We start from the raw sequence: 17,400 nt of genomic DNA, 5'->3' as shown, positions 1-17,400 counted from the left end.
AAGTTCAAGAAGCAAGGTGAAACAAAAATATTTAAAAGCTGCAAATTTGTGTTCAGAAAAGAGAGCATTATCTTGCAAAGATAATGCCCAGATTCACCAAGACCTGAAAGGAATCATGTAGAAGAAACTCACAGCAGCACACCAAAAAATCCAATTCTGTATTCAATGGCAAATATTTGCAGAGACTTTACCAATGACAGAAACAAAACAGCAAATTGCATCATGCTTCCCTTACTGACATCACTTGAGCTATAAAAAAAAAAGTAATATTCATGATTTTGGAAGGGTATAGTTCAAATGGGTTGAAGTCACCAATTTTCTGACCACAATAACTAACATCATTGCAGCTTTTATGGTGAAATTTATAAAGCTACTAGACACATTGAAAGGTTGATATGGGTTTGAACTGAAAGATTGCTCTGTAAATCAGCAAGACAATTAAATATGGTGGACTTACAACATAATAAACATTTGGAAAATATGATTGGTGCGAATGATACACAGAAGCACTTTAAATGTTCTTTAAAAACAAACAGTTGCACTTATTTACTAGTTTTTAACACCTGAGCAAGCAGAATCTGAAATATACTGGCAGCATTGAGCGTGACAAATAATGACAAAACGTAAGTGGAAACAAAATATGCAGATACTTTTTCTGAAGGCTACAAGAATCTTTACAGCTGAATACATGACGTATGATTTGTACATGTAAATATTGAATGGAGAAGAGACAGTAATGTATATAATAATTTGCAAAGCTGAAATTTTGGATGCCAGTATTAAACAAATAAATTAATTCTCCCAGGATTACATTTATCATATTTGCCTATCTTTAGAATACATTCTTACCTTTCTCACAGCACTTATTTTCTGATTCTCAGCATAAGATCCAACAGCTTCAACACTCTTCAGAAAATTTACATAATCATTCCAAATGGAGTAAGACTGAATATCCATTCCTATTTTCTCCAGTGCAAAATCATACGCCTGTGCCATCTTTTCTCTGTAAGAGAGAGGCTTATGATGTAACAGTTCTTAACCATAAGCAAGTTCATATATATGTAATAATGTATACGTTTCGACAACTACAAAATAATCTCATGTTTTTCACATGATATACAGTACAAGAATGAGATATCCAAACTGATCCTGCAATAAATCCAGCATAGTGGTTATGCAGATTTCACAACTGCAAAACATCTACAAAATATACCAGGACCGCAATGTCAGTGTGGCTCATATCTGGAAAAAGCTGCTATGAACATGGAGCTATCAATATACAGTTATGGAGTCACAAGACATGGAAAACTTCTGGCACTAACATGGTGAGGGAGAATCAAGCTAGCCTTGCAAGATATTGAGTTGCAAAAATAAACAGGAATTTGTATGGATCTAGGCAAAAAGATGAAAACATGTTTAAAATGTGGAGTGGAAGTTGTTTTGAAAGAATTCACCATTCCGTGAGTGTTGATGCTTCTCTCCACATGACTCTCTTTGTATTTTTGTGATCCATTACTGCTATAGGCATTACTATTGTCATTACAAACTATTTATTTCTTGGCAACTGCATTTCCTATGTTTGTAAAAGTGTAAGAGTTATGCAGTCTTTGGTTGCTATTGCACAGATAAAAGAAACAGAAAACAAAGAGTAGCATATATTCTCATACATTATTAGTGAAAATAAAGATAAACATAACTTTGCAAATATATAACTGATTTTAGATAAATTTATGGACGAAGGTATGTGAAACTTCCTTCTACTAGGATTTTCATCCTATACAGAAAATTTCTGAATCATAATAGTATAATACTATCTCCAAGTTTCAAAATATAAATTAGAAATGACAAATATTCTAATCTTTTCTTATTTAGCATCATTTTTCTAACAAAAAAAAAAAGGTAAAGTGTTCCCCTGTGCATAGCACCACGCCATGAAGGCGTATAGGGGGTGTGGGGGTAACGCCCCACACTTTCTTGATCCGGTCGTGAGTGGGGGTGATGTGATCAGCATCACGCCCCTGACCGCCTTTACCCCCCAGGGTTTCCCCCAGGTACCCATGTTATTCGACGCTGGGTAGGCGCCGGGGCCGCTTCCACCGTTAGAAAAGTTCCCGGATTTGAACCGGCCGGGGATCGAACCCGGGACCTTGAGCATGGTAGTCAGACGCGTTACCGACTGAGCCACCGCGGCCTTTTCTAACACTTTGACTAATTGCGACAATGAGAATGAGTGATGATTAGATTAAATTGATAATTTGGCACTCGCAAAGAACACCCATGTGCAGGCTGTGACTCAAACCTGGGAACTTCAGTGATGAGATCAAAAGTCGATCACTTAAAGTGTGGGCCACCAAACCAGCAGAAAGAGAACAACAAGTAAATCAATATTGTTTCAAGTATGAATTTGTAATTATAATTCTCTGAGGCAAGGTGTAAATGAATAAAAACAAATTAAATAGTTTTCTTTAATGTCCATGGAAAAAGTGTTGTACATAAGCACAAGAGTAAATTTATTCTTATGAACTAGAAGACATTCGTAATAATATTTTGGGCATATAACCAGGTAGTATACATCAATAACATAAATAGTATGGAATTTTTTAGTAGTATGATGTATTCCAATATAATTCCATCTTCTAGGCTTGTCATAATGTCAAAATGGAAGTGACTCAAATAAATTCATACCAATTATAATATGCATGAGTTATAATATGTGATGTAATTAACACATAGAATGCTATATTGTAATGAGAAGAGATAGCACTAATCTACATAAAAAGGGAAAATGTACTCGTTTTGAAGTGAAAGCAAATTACACACTTTGTTTATGCAAGTATCATCCTTTTTAAAGTCCAAGTTACATCTCAAGATATACATTCAAACAATAGTTGTAAACTTCATTACATGAAATAGTTTCACATTGTACAAAAGAAGAGAAGGTTGAATGGGAGAAGAAAAAGGATTTACATGTGCAAAAACAAAAAAAATCTTGAGAACTAGCATTAAAAACGGTGTTTTCCACTGTAGAGTTCAGTATCACTTTTAGTTTCTTTATAATTATGCAGTTGCTCCTTTGCACTTAATTTGCTGAGTTGTAACATGAACCTTGGAAGAGGTATTCCATATGTTAACCTGTAACAAAGCATTTATTGTTACCTACACATCTGAAAGTTGCCAAATTTTGTTGACTTGACATAACACAGCACTAAATCAGAACCTATCTTTTCTGGGTAAAAGTGTAATTCATGATAGCACATGGATTGGAATTTTAATAGTGGCAACTATCAAATTACTACAGACAGAGAATACGTACATGCTTCAAAGTTTATTGTCCTTCAATCTAGCCCCCACTGTTGTGTAATACCCAGTGCCAGTGAATTGGAAGTCGAAGGATGTTGTTGGAAAAGCCTGTTTGGTTGATTGCTTGAATAGAGTGGTCTATTGCCTGAAGAATGTTTGGAATGGTTGTGAAGTTGAGGTCACAGAGACTTACATCAAGGGATGTGGATTGCACGAGCACTTTTCAGCCCTATTGATGGAGCAACTCAACTACAGTTTGTGCAACATGCACTTGAGTATTGCCACACAAAACGATGGGTGGGTCCTGCAGAAAGTGTCTCGGTGTTTTCTCCGAGGTGGTCACAAATTGTGTCCCACAAATTCAATGTAATACTGCACTCTGACAGCCTGGCCTTGAGGCACGGCATGAGTCAGGATAACACCATCGGAACCATACATGAGAATAACCACAACTTTCACACTGCTGCGGTTCTAATGAACTTTTGATTGTCATAGTGGCCACTAATGACACCAATCAAACAAGTGGCATTTCAATTCTGGCTTGTACAATCAAGCTCATGTCTCATCTAGCATTATGATACAGTGCAAGAAAACCTCTCTTTCATGCTCGTAGAGCTCCAAGTGGGTACAAGAAGCATCATATTTTTGTCATTTCTGCATTTTGTTCAAAGCATGTGAAACGTATTGTGATGCAATTTTTTGCACCCCTTCACAACATGTAGCACTTCTGTACATGACCATCCTGTCCCATGGGATAACTCACAATCCATATGGCATCAATCAATCTCTAGTAATGTGGAAACAGTATCACTTGTTCTGGAACAACCTGACTGCAGCTCGTCTTTCACATTTTCACGTCTCTTGTTGAAGAATTTTTCCCATCTTGCTACTGTTCAGATACGGTAATGTTGCTCCAATTTCGCTACAATAAACAGAGCAACAGCAGGCACATGGGGTGAGGAGGGAGAGTCCATTTGCTCTGAGGCAAGTTAGGTATGTAACCAACATGTTGTCTAAGCAGCATTATTTGATGGCTTTGTGTTGTTTTCCTAAAACAGGATTGCCACTATTAATTCCAACTCATGTATTTTTCGAACACCTGCCTTCAATACTTTCTTCATTATACAAAAAGTTAAAACACCTGTACATTTACTTTCATTACTTGATATTAATATGGTTTCATTCTAAACTTAGAACTAAAGAAAACTGCTTTACTTACTTGTACGTAGGTAAGGTTGCTTTTGTTTCCTTCACATAAGTCAAGTAAAGTTTCCATAATTCAATGTTGAGTACTTTCATTAAACAGCGCTGAAACAGCTAAACAACACATGTATCATTTAATATGTGTGGACACCGAACAAAAAATGAACTATAAGAAAGTTGGAGTTAACTTTACTTCTAATACCATTGTTCAAAAATAATTTATGGTAATTATGTGATATAGCCCGAACACCTCTCACTCGTTTATTTCATTCATTTTAGCATTGATACCTACCTATTCTGCATTGCGGAAGATTCTTTGAGGTGAAGTTATGCCTTTTTCCATAAAATAGTGTCAACTTTTCATATTATGAGTCATTATTTGTCTTCCTTGTTCCGCTTGAGTAACAGACAATATGGTGTGCACTCGTCATGGATCATTGCACGTCGTGCTTGTGTTTTGTCGATTTGGAGTGGGTTTGCAGTGTTTCAACCTTCTTAACCAAAAAATACCTACTTTCGTGTTCATTATGTCATCACAAACCATTGACGGATAGCCCCAAAAAACCATTCACAATAGTCCCACAAACCATTGACAGATAGCCCCGAAAACCATTCACGATAGACCCAAAAACTATTCAAGATAGCCCCACGGACCATTTCCAGCAAGGTTAGGTTAGGTAAGCATAGTTTTTTTTTAAAAAAAAATCTCGTAAAAAAAAGGCACGTTTGGAAACACTGGCGAGATCGTGTGACTTTCGACGCTCGCGCCATCTGCAGGTACATAATGGAAACAACGGCAAAATATTGTCGCTTTACAGAAAATGCAAGTTCCTTACATAAAAAGTGATTATTTCTTGTTCTGCAGCATTCTATGGTGAAGTTTTCAGTTTCCGAGAAAGAATATACCTCGAAGAACTTCGACAATGCTACAGAAACTGATTTCAGTAAGTAGTTTCTCCTGTAAATTTGAAGAAATCTGTTCGGGCTATATCGCATATTTACCTAATTTATTATGAAGGGAAAAGTTATGTTTGAAAAGAAAGAAGTAGTAAACTAATTTCTAAACTTTACTTAATATGCAAATCATTGTACAATAAACAGATGGTAATTATACAAATTATGAAAATATTATTGAATAAGTCAAAAAATACACAGAAAATATATTTTCAACACACATACACGCAAAACCAAAAAGACAAATCCACAATAAACAATGAATTTCACAGTGAAATGTATATTTCCGTAGTATAACTGCTATTTATACAACCTAATGTGAATGACATATAGGAACTTTGAGTGCTGAGACCCTAACAAACAACTTTTCTTTGGTGCAAGACCTCTACAGCAATAATGCAAATGCATTTCTATGTGTGCTTTCACTGCATTCATTCTAGGTTCATTGATTTCTTTCCAGTGTTTGATGTTAGGGTAATTCACATCTTCTTTCAAAACAACACGAAAGTCTTTTCATATTACCGAGCGGTGTAGTTAAACAGTGTCCCCTCCCTCTCCTGTGTGGGGATGCAAGTTATCCATCTGGTATAACCTGAACTTTACTAAAGGATAATTTGCTTCTTATCACCAATATCATTTTTGTGTAAACAGTCACTTCCAAAAGCTCAGAAAAATCCTATTCCAGAAATACACTTTCACTTTCATTAGTACACTTTAACCTTTAAAGACCATATCAAAAGAAATCACTGGTTTGACATTTGTAAAATGACATTTTCACTTCACATATTTTGAGAAATGCATTTGTATTGTTCATAAATATATTACTGCAATTCCAAAAGTTGAACATCCTCCTTATGGAAATTATATATGTACGGTCCTCTTCAATAGCACAATCCAAAACACGAGTGAAGCTAATAAGGCAATACGAATTTCATATAATGAATACATATCTTGATGCAATAAGCTGGGATTCTTATTATTGTCACATATTAAAAAAAAATGTGCACATACATTAGAAGTAATCATGACAAAAGCATTTTTTCTTTACCATGATTCTTTGTTTTTGAATATTTTCATAATATTTTTAATGTTTTACCAACAAGATGTGACAAATCGCATGGCTAATATTCAGCAGTTTTGGTAGTACTGTATGATTTTTTAATAAAACATAAAAGTCAATTACAGCACTTACTCACGAATGACTTCATGTTCTAAAAATTTCAACCTGAGATCACCTACTCTGGGTCTAGAGGATGACAGTTACATGTCCTACCAACTGGACCAGAACGGTCACCAGCTATGTTGTAACAAAATTCAAGAACAGAGTCTAATGAAACATTTTGTGTGGAGCGTATTGCACACAAACCTGAATGCTATGAAGAAGGGAGGAAAAGCTACTAGAAGCTTAGTGATCAAGGAAAGATAAAGAAATTGACTGGACACTGGCTAGGAAGGAACTGCCTTCTAACACACGCACAAAAAGGAATGGTTAACAGGGAAAGGATTTAGGGAAGACAATATCAAATGATAGGTATTATTGGCCTTTCCGATGGTGTAGTGGTAACGTCGCCACCTTGTAATCAACGGGTCCTGGATTCCATTCCCAATGGAGGCACATAATAGTTCAAATCCCACTTTAAACTGTAGGTCCAGTCCCAATTATCCTTAATGTGCATAAAATGGACTTAAAACACCAATTCGGAACTCTGATAGATATTATTAAAATAGGTGAATTCTATGATGACATGAAGCATATGGTGCAAGATTGGAAATCCTATTAAGGCAGAGAACGATGAATTAATGAATGAATTAACAATCATAATAAACGCTACATATTTACCATTTAATCAGCATGCCCCAGAAAGTAAAATGTTTAATTTGTGCACTGCACTGATCATTGCAACATGGAACTGACCAAGAGTCAGGCACGGCTTGTGCTTTATTTTTCTGGGGGTTCACCGAATCACATGAAACATATTCAGTTTCCACAAATAGACTTACTTTGCCAAACAAAAGAGGTGGGAGGCGCTAAGAGTATATGGTTTCATAGTAGTCGTGTGTGAATACATTTAGAGCTGAAACTACAATAAATTGTGCCTTTATGAAAAAAAATGGGGTTTTATTTAGTTTATTGTTATCCTTTTCTCTGCCAGGCATTTGCAGAATTATTACCTCACTGAGGATTCAAAAGAAAATATATTTTTAGTTCTATTATACAGAGTCATCCTAAGTGTGAAGACAGCCATTTAAAACAAACGTACTGATTTGGAAATGATATAGGAAAAGTTGGGGGGGGGGGGCATTTTAGGGTATGGTACCAACATGCCATTATTGAGTCTTCACTTTCTTAAATGGTCATGTGACATATCAAAATGAAAGAGAAAGATGATGATATGTTTAATTATACCGTAACTTTAACCATAATTCTGTTTGAACTACAATTGTTTTGTTTTGAGGTTGTTTGATTGGCGATAATGTTACCCCAATAAAAACTGGAGGAGATCATTTCTGATCATGTCATGAGATTTCAATGAATATAACTCAGACAGATTTCCAATTGATTAAGAAATTGAGTACAGTTAACATCGTCATCAATGTAGCCACCTGTAATGAAGAAGATATTTGGGGTTGAAATAGCATAATGGTGCGAGCTACATTACAATTCTAGCCCATGTTCACATGCCACATGACCATCTTACCATTTACGAAAACGAAGTTGACTCAAAGATCACAGATTTCAAAATGGTCACTACATTGGTAATGTATCCTAAAAAGTTCTCTCCCCTTGTATATATCATGTATCAGTACGTTTGTTTTGTATTTCCCTATCATATTTCTTTAAAACTGGTGTTTCCACACTTATGGACCACCCTCCCATACAGCACAATTCTCCAAGGCATATGTGTGGATTATCCACAATGTGTAGATCAGATCCATGGATATCACTGTCTGACCTGGCGAGTCAGGAATGCACGCAAGGCCAGGTGAAAGTTCTTTTGCTAGGAGTTTTTGTCTTGCTCGCCATGTCAGTTTGCATTGAGGAAGTTGAGGTACTTAGCCATGACAGTGAAGAATAAGGTGAAATTCGGTGCATACTCTGCTTATCATGGATATGTGTGTGAATATAAAACATTTTTCGGATATGTAGACTTGTGTACGAGTGAATTAGAGAGGGGGAGTGCATGTTATAAACATATGTTTGCACGAGATCTTTGATATGCAAAAATCAATTCCAGGAATGTCCTCCTCGTATCCAAAATAAGAGTGAAAAATATCAGGATATTGTCAAGACTAGGTCCAATTCTTCTTCAGAATATATCCTTATCCACAATCAAATATAAACATCCAGATAACGACCCGTTACCATGAACCAAGTCGCACTGATGTCCGAAGCATGTCCAAAAGTGATAAAAAAGAATGCTCAAAACATTCCAAAAATCATCCACTGAATGTACAAAATGTATAAAAAAATGATTCAAAGAATGTCCAACACATATCCAAAAATGATCCACAGAATGTCCAAAATATATCCCCTGGATGGATATATCCATGGATATCCAAAACTTCGACACGAATATCCAGAAGAAATCCATTATATGTCTCCTGGATATGGGTGTGCTGTATATCATAATTTAAGGAAGCTCTGAGTGAAATCAATTACCACTATCAAGATAGGCAAGCCAGGTTGACGGAACAACAGAGAAAATAATTCACGGCCAAAGGTTCATCAATTTTGCTGTTGTTCCTTTCATGCTTATTCCTTTGCTGGTATTCCGTAAGTGCTCAATCACTTTTGCTGTACTTCCTTTCGTACTTAAACCATTTTGCTATTGTTTCTTTTTCGCTTATTCTTGTGCTCAATTTTGATTTCGTCGTTATTCCTTTCGAGTTTGTTCCTTTACGTTTATCCAATCAGGTTCGCGTATAAGCGGCCTGGAGCTAGTCCTGTCTCTCATCGATAAATAGAGAAGTGAGGGGCGACCTTAAGGAGAGAATCAAGGCATTTATCAGTTGTTTACAATAATGCCCAAAAGTTATTAAATTTAATTTTGAAAACAGGAAGTTTGAATATAGGAAAAAAGTTTGCAATCACTTTTTGACCAATCGCATTTTATTCCATTAAAAAGTAAAGCTACCTCCTGCACATTGCAACATGTCACGGAGGCATATAGGGGATGTGGAGGTCATCTCGGCCACTTGTCGAGGTGGTGTGATCAGCACCACTTTTTGGCCGCCTTTACTCCCTCAGGGTTGCACCCGGATATCAATTTATTAGAGGCTGGGTGGACCTCAGAGTCGCTTTATGGAGGGATATTGCTTGCCGAACGTATCGATTAATTCTAGGAATGTGGGCGAAAATTGCCATATACTGTACGAACGGAAAAGTGAACTCATAAACGGGTAGAGACGAAAGCTTCCAGATACAGTTGAATGGCTGAGTGATAACTGATACCGTAGCATGACTTTCGGTTGCATCCAGGTTAGGTGGGATCAGGAAGGGTTATGTCACTCTCTATGGGTAGATACACCAGAAAATGGTAAAAACATAGCACTGAGAAGTAAAACAGTAGCCGCAACTCTCACTTATGGTAAAACCCAACACGTCACGAGATCTTTGCTCACGCCACAGAAGAGATGTTATTGATTGATTTGGTATTATTTTACTTCGTTTTTCTGCCACTTTTGACTAATCGCGAAGACGAGAATGAGTGATGATATGATAAAATCGATGAAGGGACACTCACAAACACCAATGCACTGGTCGGGATTCAAACCCGGGACACCTAGCGTCGTAGCGCGATGTGCTAAACATTCCGCCACGGAGGCCGGCTACAGGAGAACAGTGTTTCGATTCAGCATACGCCCTCTAATACTCAGTTGGGTTTCAGACGTATGATTTTTTGGTGTAACAATCTAGTTTTTCCGGCGATACGAAGATGTTTCGTTCGCACGCGTGTGTGCGGGATCCCAAAAAGTCGGGACCGGGATCGGGAAAAAAATTCCCGTCCCGATCCCGACTTCGGGAAATAACTTCCCGACTATTCGGGATCCCGAGCAGTTGGGAAATACCGAATGGTCATTTTAAAAAGTCGCCGCGCAGTCTGACGAAAGTAAGGCCAGTGTCGCCGAGGCTTTGAGTGCGAAATTTGAATTCGTACACATAATGGAGAAAAATCTGAATAACTCTGGTACTATGGGACCAATCTACGAGGCGCATCCAGAAAGTAAGTTTCCCTAGTTTTTTCCCGTGAAAGTAAACATAATGAGCCGTGTAAATTGCGCATGCGCATCAGAGCTAAGACGTATCAATCATATGCCAGGCGAACAGATCCCGCCCGGCGCCAGTAGCGAGGCAGCAGTGGTCCGAAGTGGAAGCTCGTATTCCTTCTCCCGGCGCATGCCAGTAGCGAGGCAGCAGTGGTCCAAAATGGAAGCTCGTATTCCTTCTCCCGCCGCATGCGAGGTTCGGTCGGTGATAAAGTTCCTGAATGCACAAAGCATTGCGCCAATTGACATTCATCGTCAGCTCTGTGAGGTCTATGGGCCGAACATTGTGAGTAAGCAGATGGTGCGTCGCTGGTGTCGGCAGTTTTCGGAAGGTTGTCAAAGTGTCCATGATGAAGAGCGCAGTGGGCGTCCGTCCCTCATCACTGATGATCTGGTTGAGCTGGTGCGGCAGCGCATCGTAGAGAACCGTCGCTTCACGATTACGGAGTTGAGTAGCCTTTTTCCACAGATATCGCGATCCGTGTTGCATGAGATTGTCACGCAGCGCCTGGTGTTAAAAAATTGTGTGCGAGGTGGGTGCCGAAAAACCTGACACCCGAACACAAAATGAAACGTTCAGGAGCAGCACTGACATTCCTGCAACGGTACCATGATGACGGCGATGATTTCCTCGACAGGATCGTCACGGGCGATGAGACGTGGATTTCGCACTTCACCCCGGAAACCAAGCAGCAGTCAATGCATTGGCGGCATAGTGGATCTCTGGTCAAGAAGAAATTCAAACAGACGCTGTCGGTACAGAAAGTGATGTGCACCGTGTTTTGGGACAGGAAGGGCATTTTGCTCATTGACTTCCTCCCCAGAGGTGAAACGGTGAACGCTGACCATTACTGTGAAACACTAAGGAAATTGCGACGTGCCATTCAAAACAAGAGGCGTGGCATGCTTACTGCAGGTCTTGTGCTCCTCCATGACAATGCTCGTCCACATACGGCTCGGCGCACAGCAGCTGTTTTGACGGAATTTGGCTGGGAGTTGTTTGATCATCCATCTTACAGTCCTGATCTGGCTTCCAGCGATTTTCACGTTTTCTTGCACCTCAAGAAATTCCTGTCCTCCGGTGAGCGTTTTGGCAACGACGAAGAGCTGAAGACGTCTGTCCCACGCTGGTTCCATTCACAGGCAGCAGAGTTCTACGACAGTGGGATCCAAAAGTTGATACCACGATACGACAAGTGTCTCAATTCTGGTGGTTGCTATGTTGAAAAATAGCTGCACCTTTGCTGTACCTGTTGCCAATAAATGGTTTCCTGCAACTTACTTTCTGGATGCGCCTCGTACTTCAGATAACTTTTGTTTTGCAGGTAGAACATCAGTGCATGCAACCATGTAAAATTTGGATGCCCCAATCGCGGGGGGGTTACGGGCGGGGCTTGCATCCTCCGAATTTCAATGAAAAAAAATGTGGAGTTTGCCCCCTCTTCTCCAGCTACTTTGGGTAGAAAACCGGAATTTTCTTTCTTTTTTTCTTTTTCTTTTAAAGAATGGACCTTCCGAAACAGAATGAAACTTGATTCATGTTTGTGGGTGCGATACAATTTGAATAATAAGGCAAAACGTAAATCGTTTTTTTTTACTCAAAACAGCGAATTTTAGTCAATTTGCATATTATTCATAAAATTGTTATAACTCTGACACTATGGGACCAATCTACTTCGGATAACTTTTGTTTTGCAGGTAGAACATCAGTGCATGCAACAATGTAAAATTTGGATGCCCCAACCGTGGGAGGGAGGGGTTACGGGCGGGGACTGCATCCCCCGAATTTCAATGAAAAAAACATAAAAATGTGGAGTTTGCCTCCTCTTCTCCAGCAACTTTGGGGAGAAAACCCGAACTTTTGCTTTTTTTTTCGTTCGCACTTGCATCTTGTGTAGCTACTGTGAATCTATTTCTTCCCCGTTGACTCGGCTCTTTGTGGAAATATGTCCGGAAGGAAACTATTGCGCGTTAGGGAGATCGATTAGCTGTTATATGATTGACAGCCACTCCTCAGAATCGATTATGGATTGGCCATTCCTAACAGAGGAGGGGAGGTAGCCTTTGCAATAGTTTGTCTATACTTCTGGATAGACTTACGCTTCTGGCTATCGTCAAGCTTCATTGCATTTCTAACATAGAGGCGACAGAAAGCTGACACCGCCAAACCTCATCCAATCCCCCTCTCCTTGACCCCCACCCCCGCCACTACTTCAGCTGGATCACCAGGTCCAAACAAAGAAGAATGTGTGCCTTATCAGTGCTAAATCACAGCGTTGGAAGCTTGGAGGAAAACAGCATCGTAAATACCAAGCATTTATTGTGTCTGTCAACTGAGTAGCTGAAACACGTGACATATTCCGAGGAAGGGGGGGAGGAATTTTGGAATTTTCGTAAACACGATTGCAAAACATGTTCCCGAACGGACTGCCAGTGTTTCAACCTCAACATACAAATATAAGTGTGGCAAACCCTCGATAATTGTATCTAAAGATGTTTGTTGCACATTTGCAACGGCGGCCACAATGGACATACCTTTTTTGTTGCATATTTGCAACGGCGGCGGACTAAGGGTTAATTCTCGACGTTATCTACATTGTAAATGTCCGGAACGTGTCGGAAATTGTTAGTTTTTGTACCAGAAATGCAAAAAGAATCACTTAAGGTGAAAATGACGTGTAGAGTGCCACACACGTAAATTTGCCGTTGCGTAGAAACGAATTTTCGTTTCGTCTCCCTCTCCCTTAGCATCATGTGTTCTACCCTGCTCGAAAACCTTCGCTATTGTTGCCACATTGTCATTCCATTCCTGGACACACTCGCGCAAACATCATTGAAAACAATTGACTAGCGCTCCAGCTCGCGGTTCCCACCGTTCGGTAGGGACGCTGATGTGGCAATATAGCACGGCGTAGTGGTTGCTTCTTTTATGCAGTGCATGTTCATTGGCTAGCTAGTAACTAGTGTTGCCAACTGTAATAATGAAGCACTATTTCTGTCACGGAAGGGGAAAAGGCAGGTAAAGTGACGGTGAGTTTCGTTGGATTGGAAGCACCATATTTTTATTTTATACTAAGTATTTGACCGGTTTGACGTTGTGTGCGTGTATTGCGTGTGTGTATGTAAAAGTGTGTGTTTGCTAATGAACGTTAAATTCCATAATGCCTCCAGTTCTGTCGAAGTTGAAATCAAAAACCTTGCATAGCCAAGCTCGGGAAATTCTAAGCAACGTGCACGAGTTCATGAAGGAGGAAGCCAGTCATGGTGTTAGCATCCCAATAAAGCATTTTGGCAAGAGAGCAGCGAACAGCAGCAACAAATTGTTCATATTTCATAATTTTGGAATTATTCAAAATAAATAAATTATGTGGCTCCAACATCATTTCAACTCTGGCTCCGGCAAGTGTTCTTGTAGAAATTGCATAGAGGAGGCTGTCATTTTTGCTGCTTAATGCGATGCATATTGTTTTCTGTGTTAAAATTGCCATGCTTTGATGGGTGACCAAGTTCATAGCAGGGCCGGCGGAAGGGGAGGGCGAACCGTCCCATCGCCCAGAGCGGCAAAATTTGAAGAGAAGAAAAAAATAAGCCTATTGAAAACTGTGATCGAGCGAGATATTCTTTTGCGCTGAATAGTATTGAAATAGCATAAGAAGTCTCATTATTTATTTTATATTTTGATGTTTTAGTTAGGAATATATTGATTTTCAATTTTCCGTTGCTGCGTAATGACCGGGGGGGGGGGGGGGTCGAAATAGAGCGGCATCTGCCGCCACCTCCCAGGGAGGCAAAATGACTAGCGCCGGCCCTGGTTCATAACAAAAGAAAAAGCCGCGCAGCTTATCGTCTAGTGGCAGTATATGTACTTGTTATTGTTGTGGAAGCCGGCATCCTTTGTAAATGTACAACAAAGGCAACCGACTGTCGCCGATCTCAGAGAGGAAATAATAATACTGCTTCAGGAGGAGTGTTATGGTGCAATTGTAGCGGTTTAACACGTTGGCATGTTATTATCTGCCGTTGCAGTTCCATACCAGTGTATACGGGTTTTGGGAGTGAAAAGTTAGAACGCCACCAGTGCATTAATGCAATGAAAAATAATATATATATTTTTTTATTTTGTTTGAAATCACTCAAATAAGGAATCGTATGAAGAAGTCTTCTTTGCAGCATTTTTGGTAATTTTACTTATGTGTTAGTTCATATTTTGCGAATTTTTAGTAGCTACATACAAAGCCACTTGTTAGTACATATTAATCCTAGTCCTGGTATAATGCATGACGTTTAAAACTCAACGTTAGATAGACCTGAATTCTCTAATTTCATTGTTGTACGTAACAGCTGTGCATCGGCGCACCGCAGCGATTTTTCTATCTGGTCCATTAGCAACACTGCTTCTTTAGTTCTGTCGCGCATTGCACGGCAGAATTATCTGCGCTGGACTCTAGAACACGAGATTTCCAGAGCTTCGGGAAATTTCGAACATTTCCCGTCCAGAATATTTCCCGAATTTGTCGGGATTCAAAAAAAATTCCCGCCCCAAACCCAAGAAATTCTGTCCCGCACACCCTTATTTTCTACAATTAATCCTTACACATTAATCTTCTTTGAGATTTCCTTATCATACAGAATTTTCAGTAAATTAATCGGCTCCAGTAAGTCCAGATGAGAGTTATAAAATTTCATAAATGGATACGAAGTACTATCCCTGCTATCGCCATAACCCTTATGCTTCTTTCAGCTAGAGATGGTACCGAAGGCTTTTAAAAATCGAGACGAGACCGGGAACGAAACTATAAAATCGTGACTGTAAAACAACTAAAACGAAAATATAAGTCTTCGAGACACACTATCTCATTCGAGACCTACAAAATATGGTAAACTGGAATGTATGATATTTGAAAACCAAAATCACATTACCAAGCGACACACTCTCATGTGCGAATCAGTATGTACAGCTCACCGCTCAGATTATCCCAGCGGAAGTTAACTGACGTAACGGCAGGAGACTTCACTACCGTATTAGGGTTGGGGGAGTGCACCCTGGGTCAGAAACAGGGTTTGGGAAGTGCACCCTGGGTCAGAAACACGCGCTGTGGTCTTGCTGTAAGGTGTTTGTTTCTTGACCGAGTACACAGATTTCTTTTTTTTTGTATAAAGACCCTGCCGATTGTTCTAACTACAATGTTTAAGAGATTTTCAATGACGGAATTGGATGATAAAGCACTGACGTTAGAAGAAAATAAGAGAGAAGAAAAAAATTGCGAAAGCAGAGAACGTTTATTTGGACTTATGTGCAAAACTGCAAATGCCAACAATGGTAAATACTACTTTGTCGGTCTAAGTTTGGCATGGAAATTTTCGGGCTCATTGTTTCAGATCGACATTGTCGATCATTTCCGACACAACACGTCACAAATATTATATACTCCAGTCATTGTCATTTTTTCATTAAACTGTAATTGTAATTTTTTTTTTCGGGTACATGAAAGTGAATAGCTTTTTTTTTTTTTTTTTTTTTTACAAAAGCTGTCAAAGCCAACCCTTTTCATTAAACGACGCAAAGAATCCTCCTTCCACGGGGAATAATTTTTTTGTCGTATGACAGACACAAGTTTACGACAGGTTGGCACACTTTTTTCACTTATCACTAATTGAATTCCTGATTACATTCATGTCAAAATCATCAAGCCATATTACGATGCGGTGGCCTTTTCTTAATCTTTCCTCGGAACACGAGTTTTCTCATCGGTGACCGATCATTGTGTTCCCGCGATTCTTTTCGAATTTGGCACTTTATTACGGACTACCCATGGCCGTAGGCAGGAAAAAATTTCGGGGGGGGGTTATAATTGTTCCCATGAGCGTCGCCAGAAATTTGAATAATAGTAATAATGACAATAATAATAATAATAATTATTGTTGTTATATCCTTGAGGGGGCTTATTCAATCCAGCATATGATTTAATATCCAGCACAAGGCTTTTTTGTTTTTTTTTACGTTTCATACAGTGTGTACTGAAATGCACAAGTATTATACCTTGTTATTAAATGTTATATACCTTCAAGAAATAGCTTTAAAAGTTAGATGGAAATTTTAGTCAAAGTTTTTGTTGTTTCACTTTAAAACTTAATTTTTGAAAAGTGTCGAACCAGTTATTCTTCTTAAGAGCTTAGCGTGGTGCATGGATTGTAACCTCAATCACGAACATGGCCGTAGGCAGGAAAAAAATTCGGGGGGGGTTCATTCATAATTATTCCCATGGGCGTCGCCAGAATTTTGAATAATAGAAATAATAACAATAATTGTACAATAATAACAATAATTGTACAATAATAATTAAAATTTCATAATAATAAAACAATTTTATTCCATACTAATAATAATTATTATTATATTATTGTCATATCCTTGAGGGGGCTTACTCAATCCAGCAGTTGAGTGAATATCCAGCACAAGTTTATTTATTTTTTTTATTTTTTTTTACGTTTCATATAGTGTGTACTGAAATCCACAGTTATTATACTTCGTCATTAAACTTTAGATACCTTCAAGAGAAAAGCTTTAAAAGTTAGATGGAAATTTTAGTCATAAAGCTTTTGTTGTTTGACTTTAAAATTAAATTTTTGGAATTTTGAAAAGTGTGGAACCAGTTATTCTTTTTAAAAACTTAG

The 17,400-nt window shown here is 38.7% G+C and overlaps 1 protein-coding gene across 3 annotated transcripts in view; it reads right to left on the bottom strand.

Moving 5' to 3' along the window:
• The window catches only part of su(f) (cleavage stimulation factor subunit su(f)), a 156,299-nt gene that overhangs the window by 35,165 nt on the left and 103,734 nt on the right, over positions 1-17,400 (bottom strand). For 2 of the 3 annotated variants that reach the window (XM_083120873.1, XM_083120872.1), the window contains exons 4-5: positions 4,520-4,617; positions 850-1,003 (exon numbers count right to left, since the gene is read on the bottom strand). In XM_083120873.1, coding sequence (XP_082976999.1) covers positions 850-1,003; positions 4,520-4,617 — 252 coding nt within the window. The remainder of the gene's footprint in view (positions 1-849; positions 1,004-4,519; positions 4,618-17,400) is intronic. The other variant, XM_083120874.1, reaches the window with a different exon arrangement.

This window comes from Lepisma saccharinum, chromosome 4 (assembly GCF_977018435.1).
Source record: "Lepisma saccharinum chromosome 4, izLepSacc3.1, whole genome shotgun sequence".
Taxonomy (NCBI): Eukaryota; Metazoa; Arthropoda; class Insecta; order Zygentoma; family Lepismatidae; genus Lepisma; species Lepisma saccharinum.
This window is presented reverse-complemented; position numbering and strand designations above follow the sequence as displayed.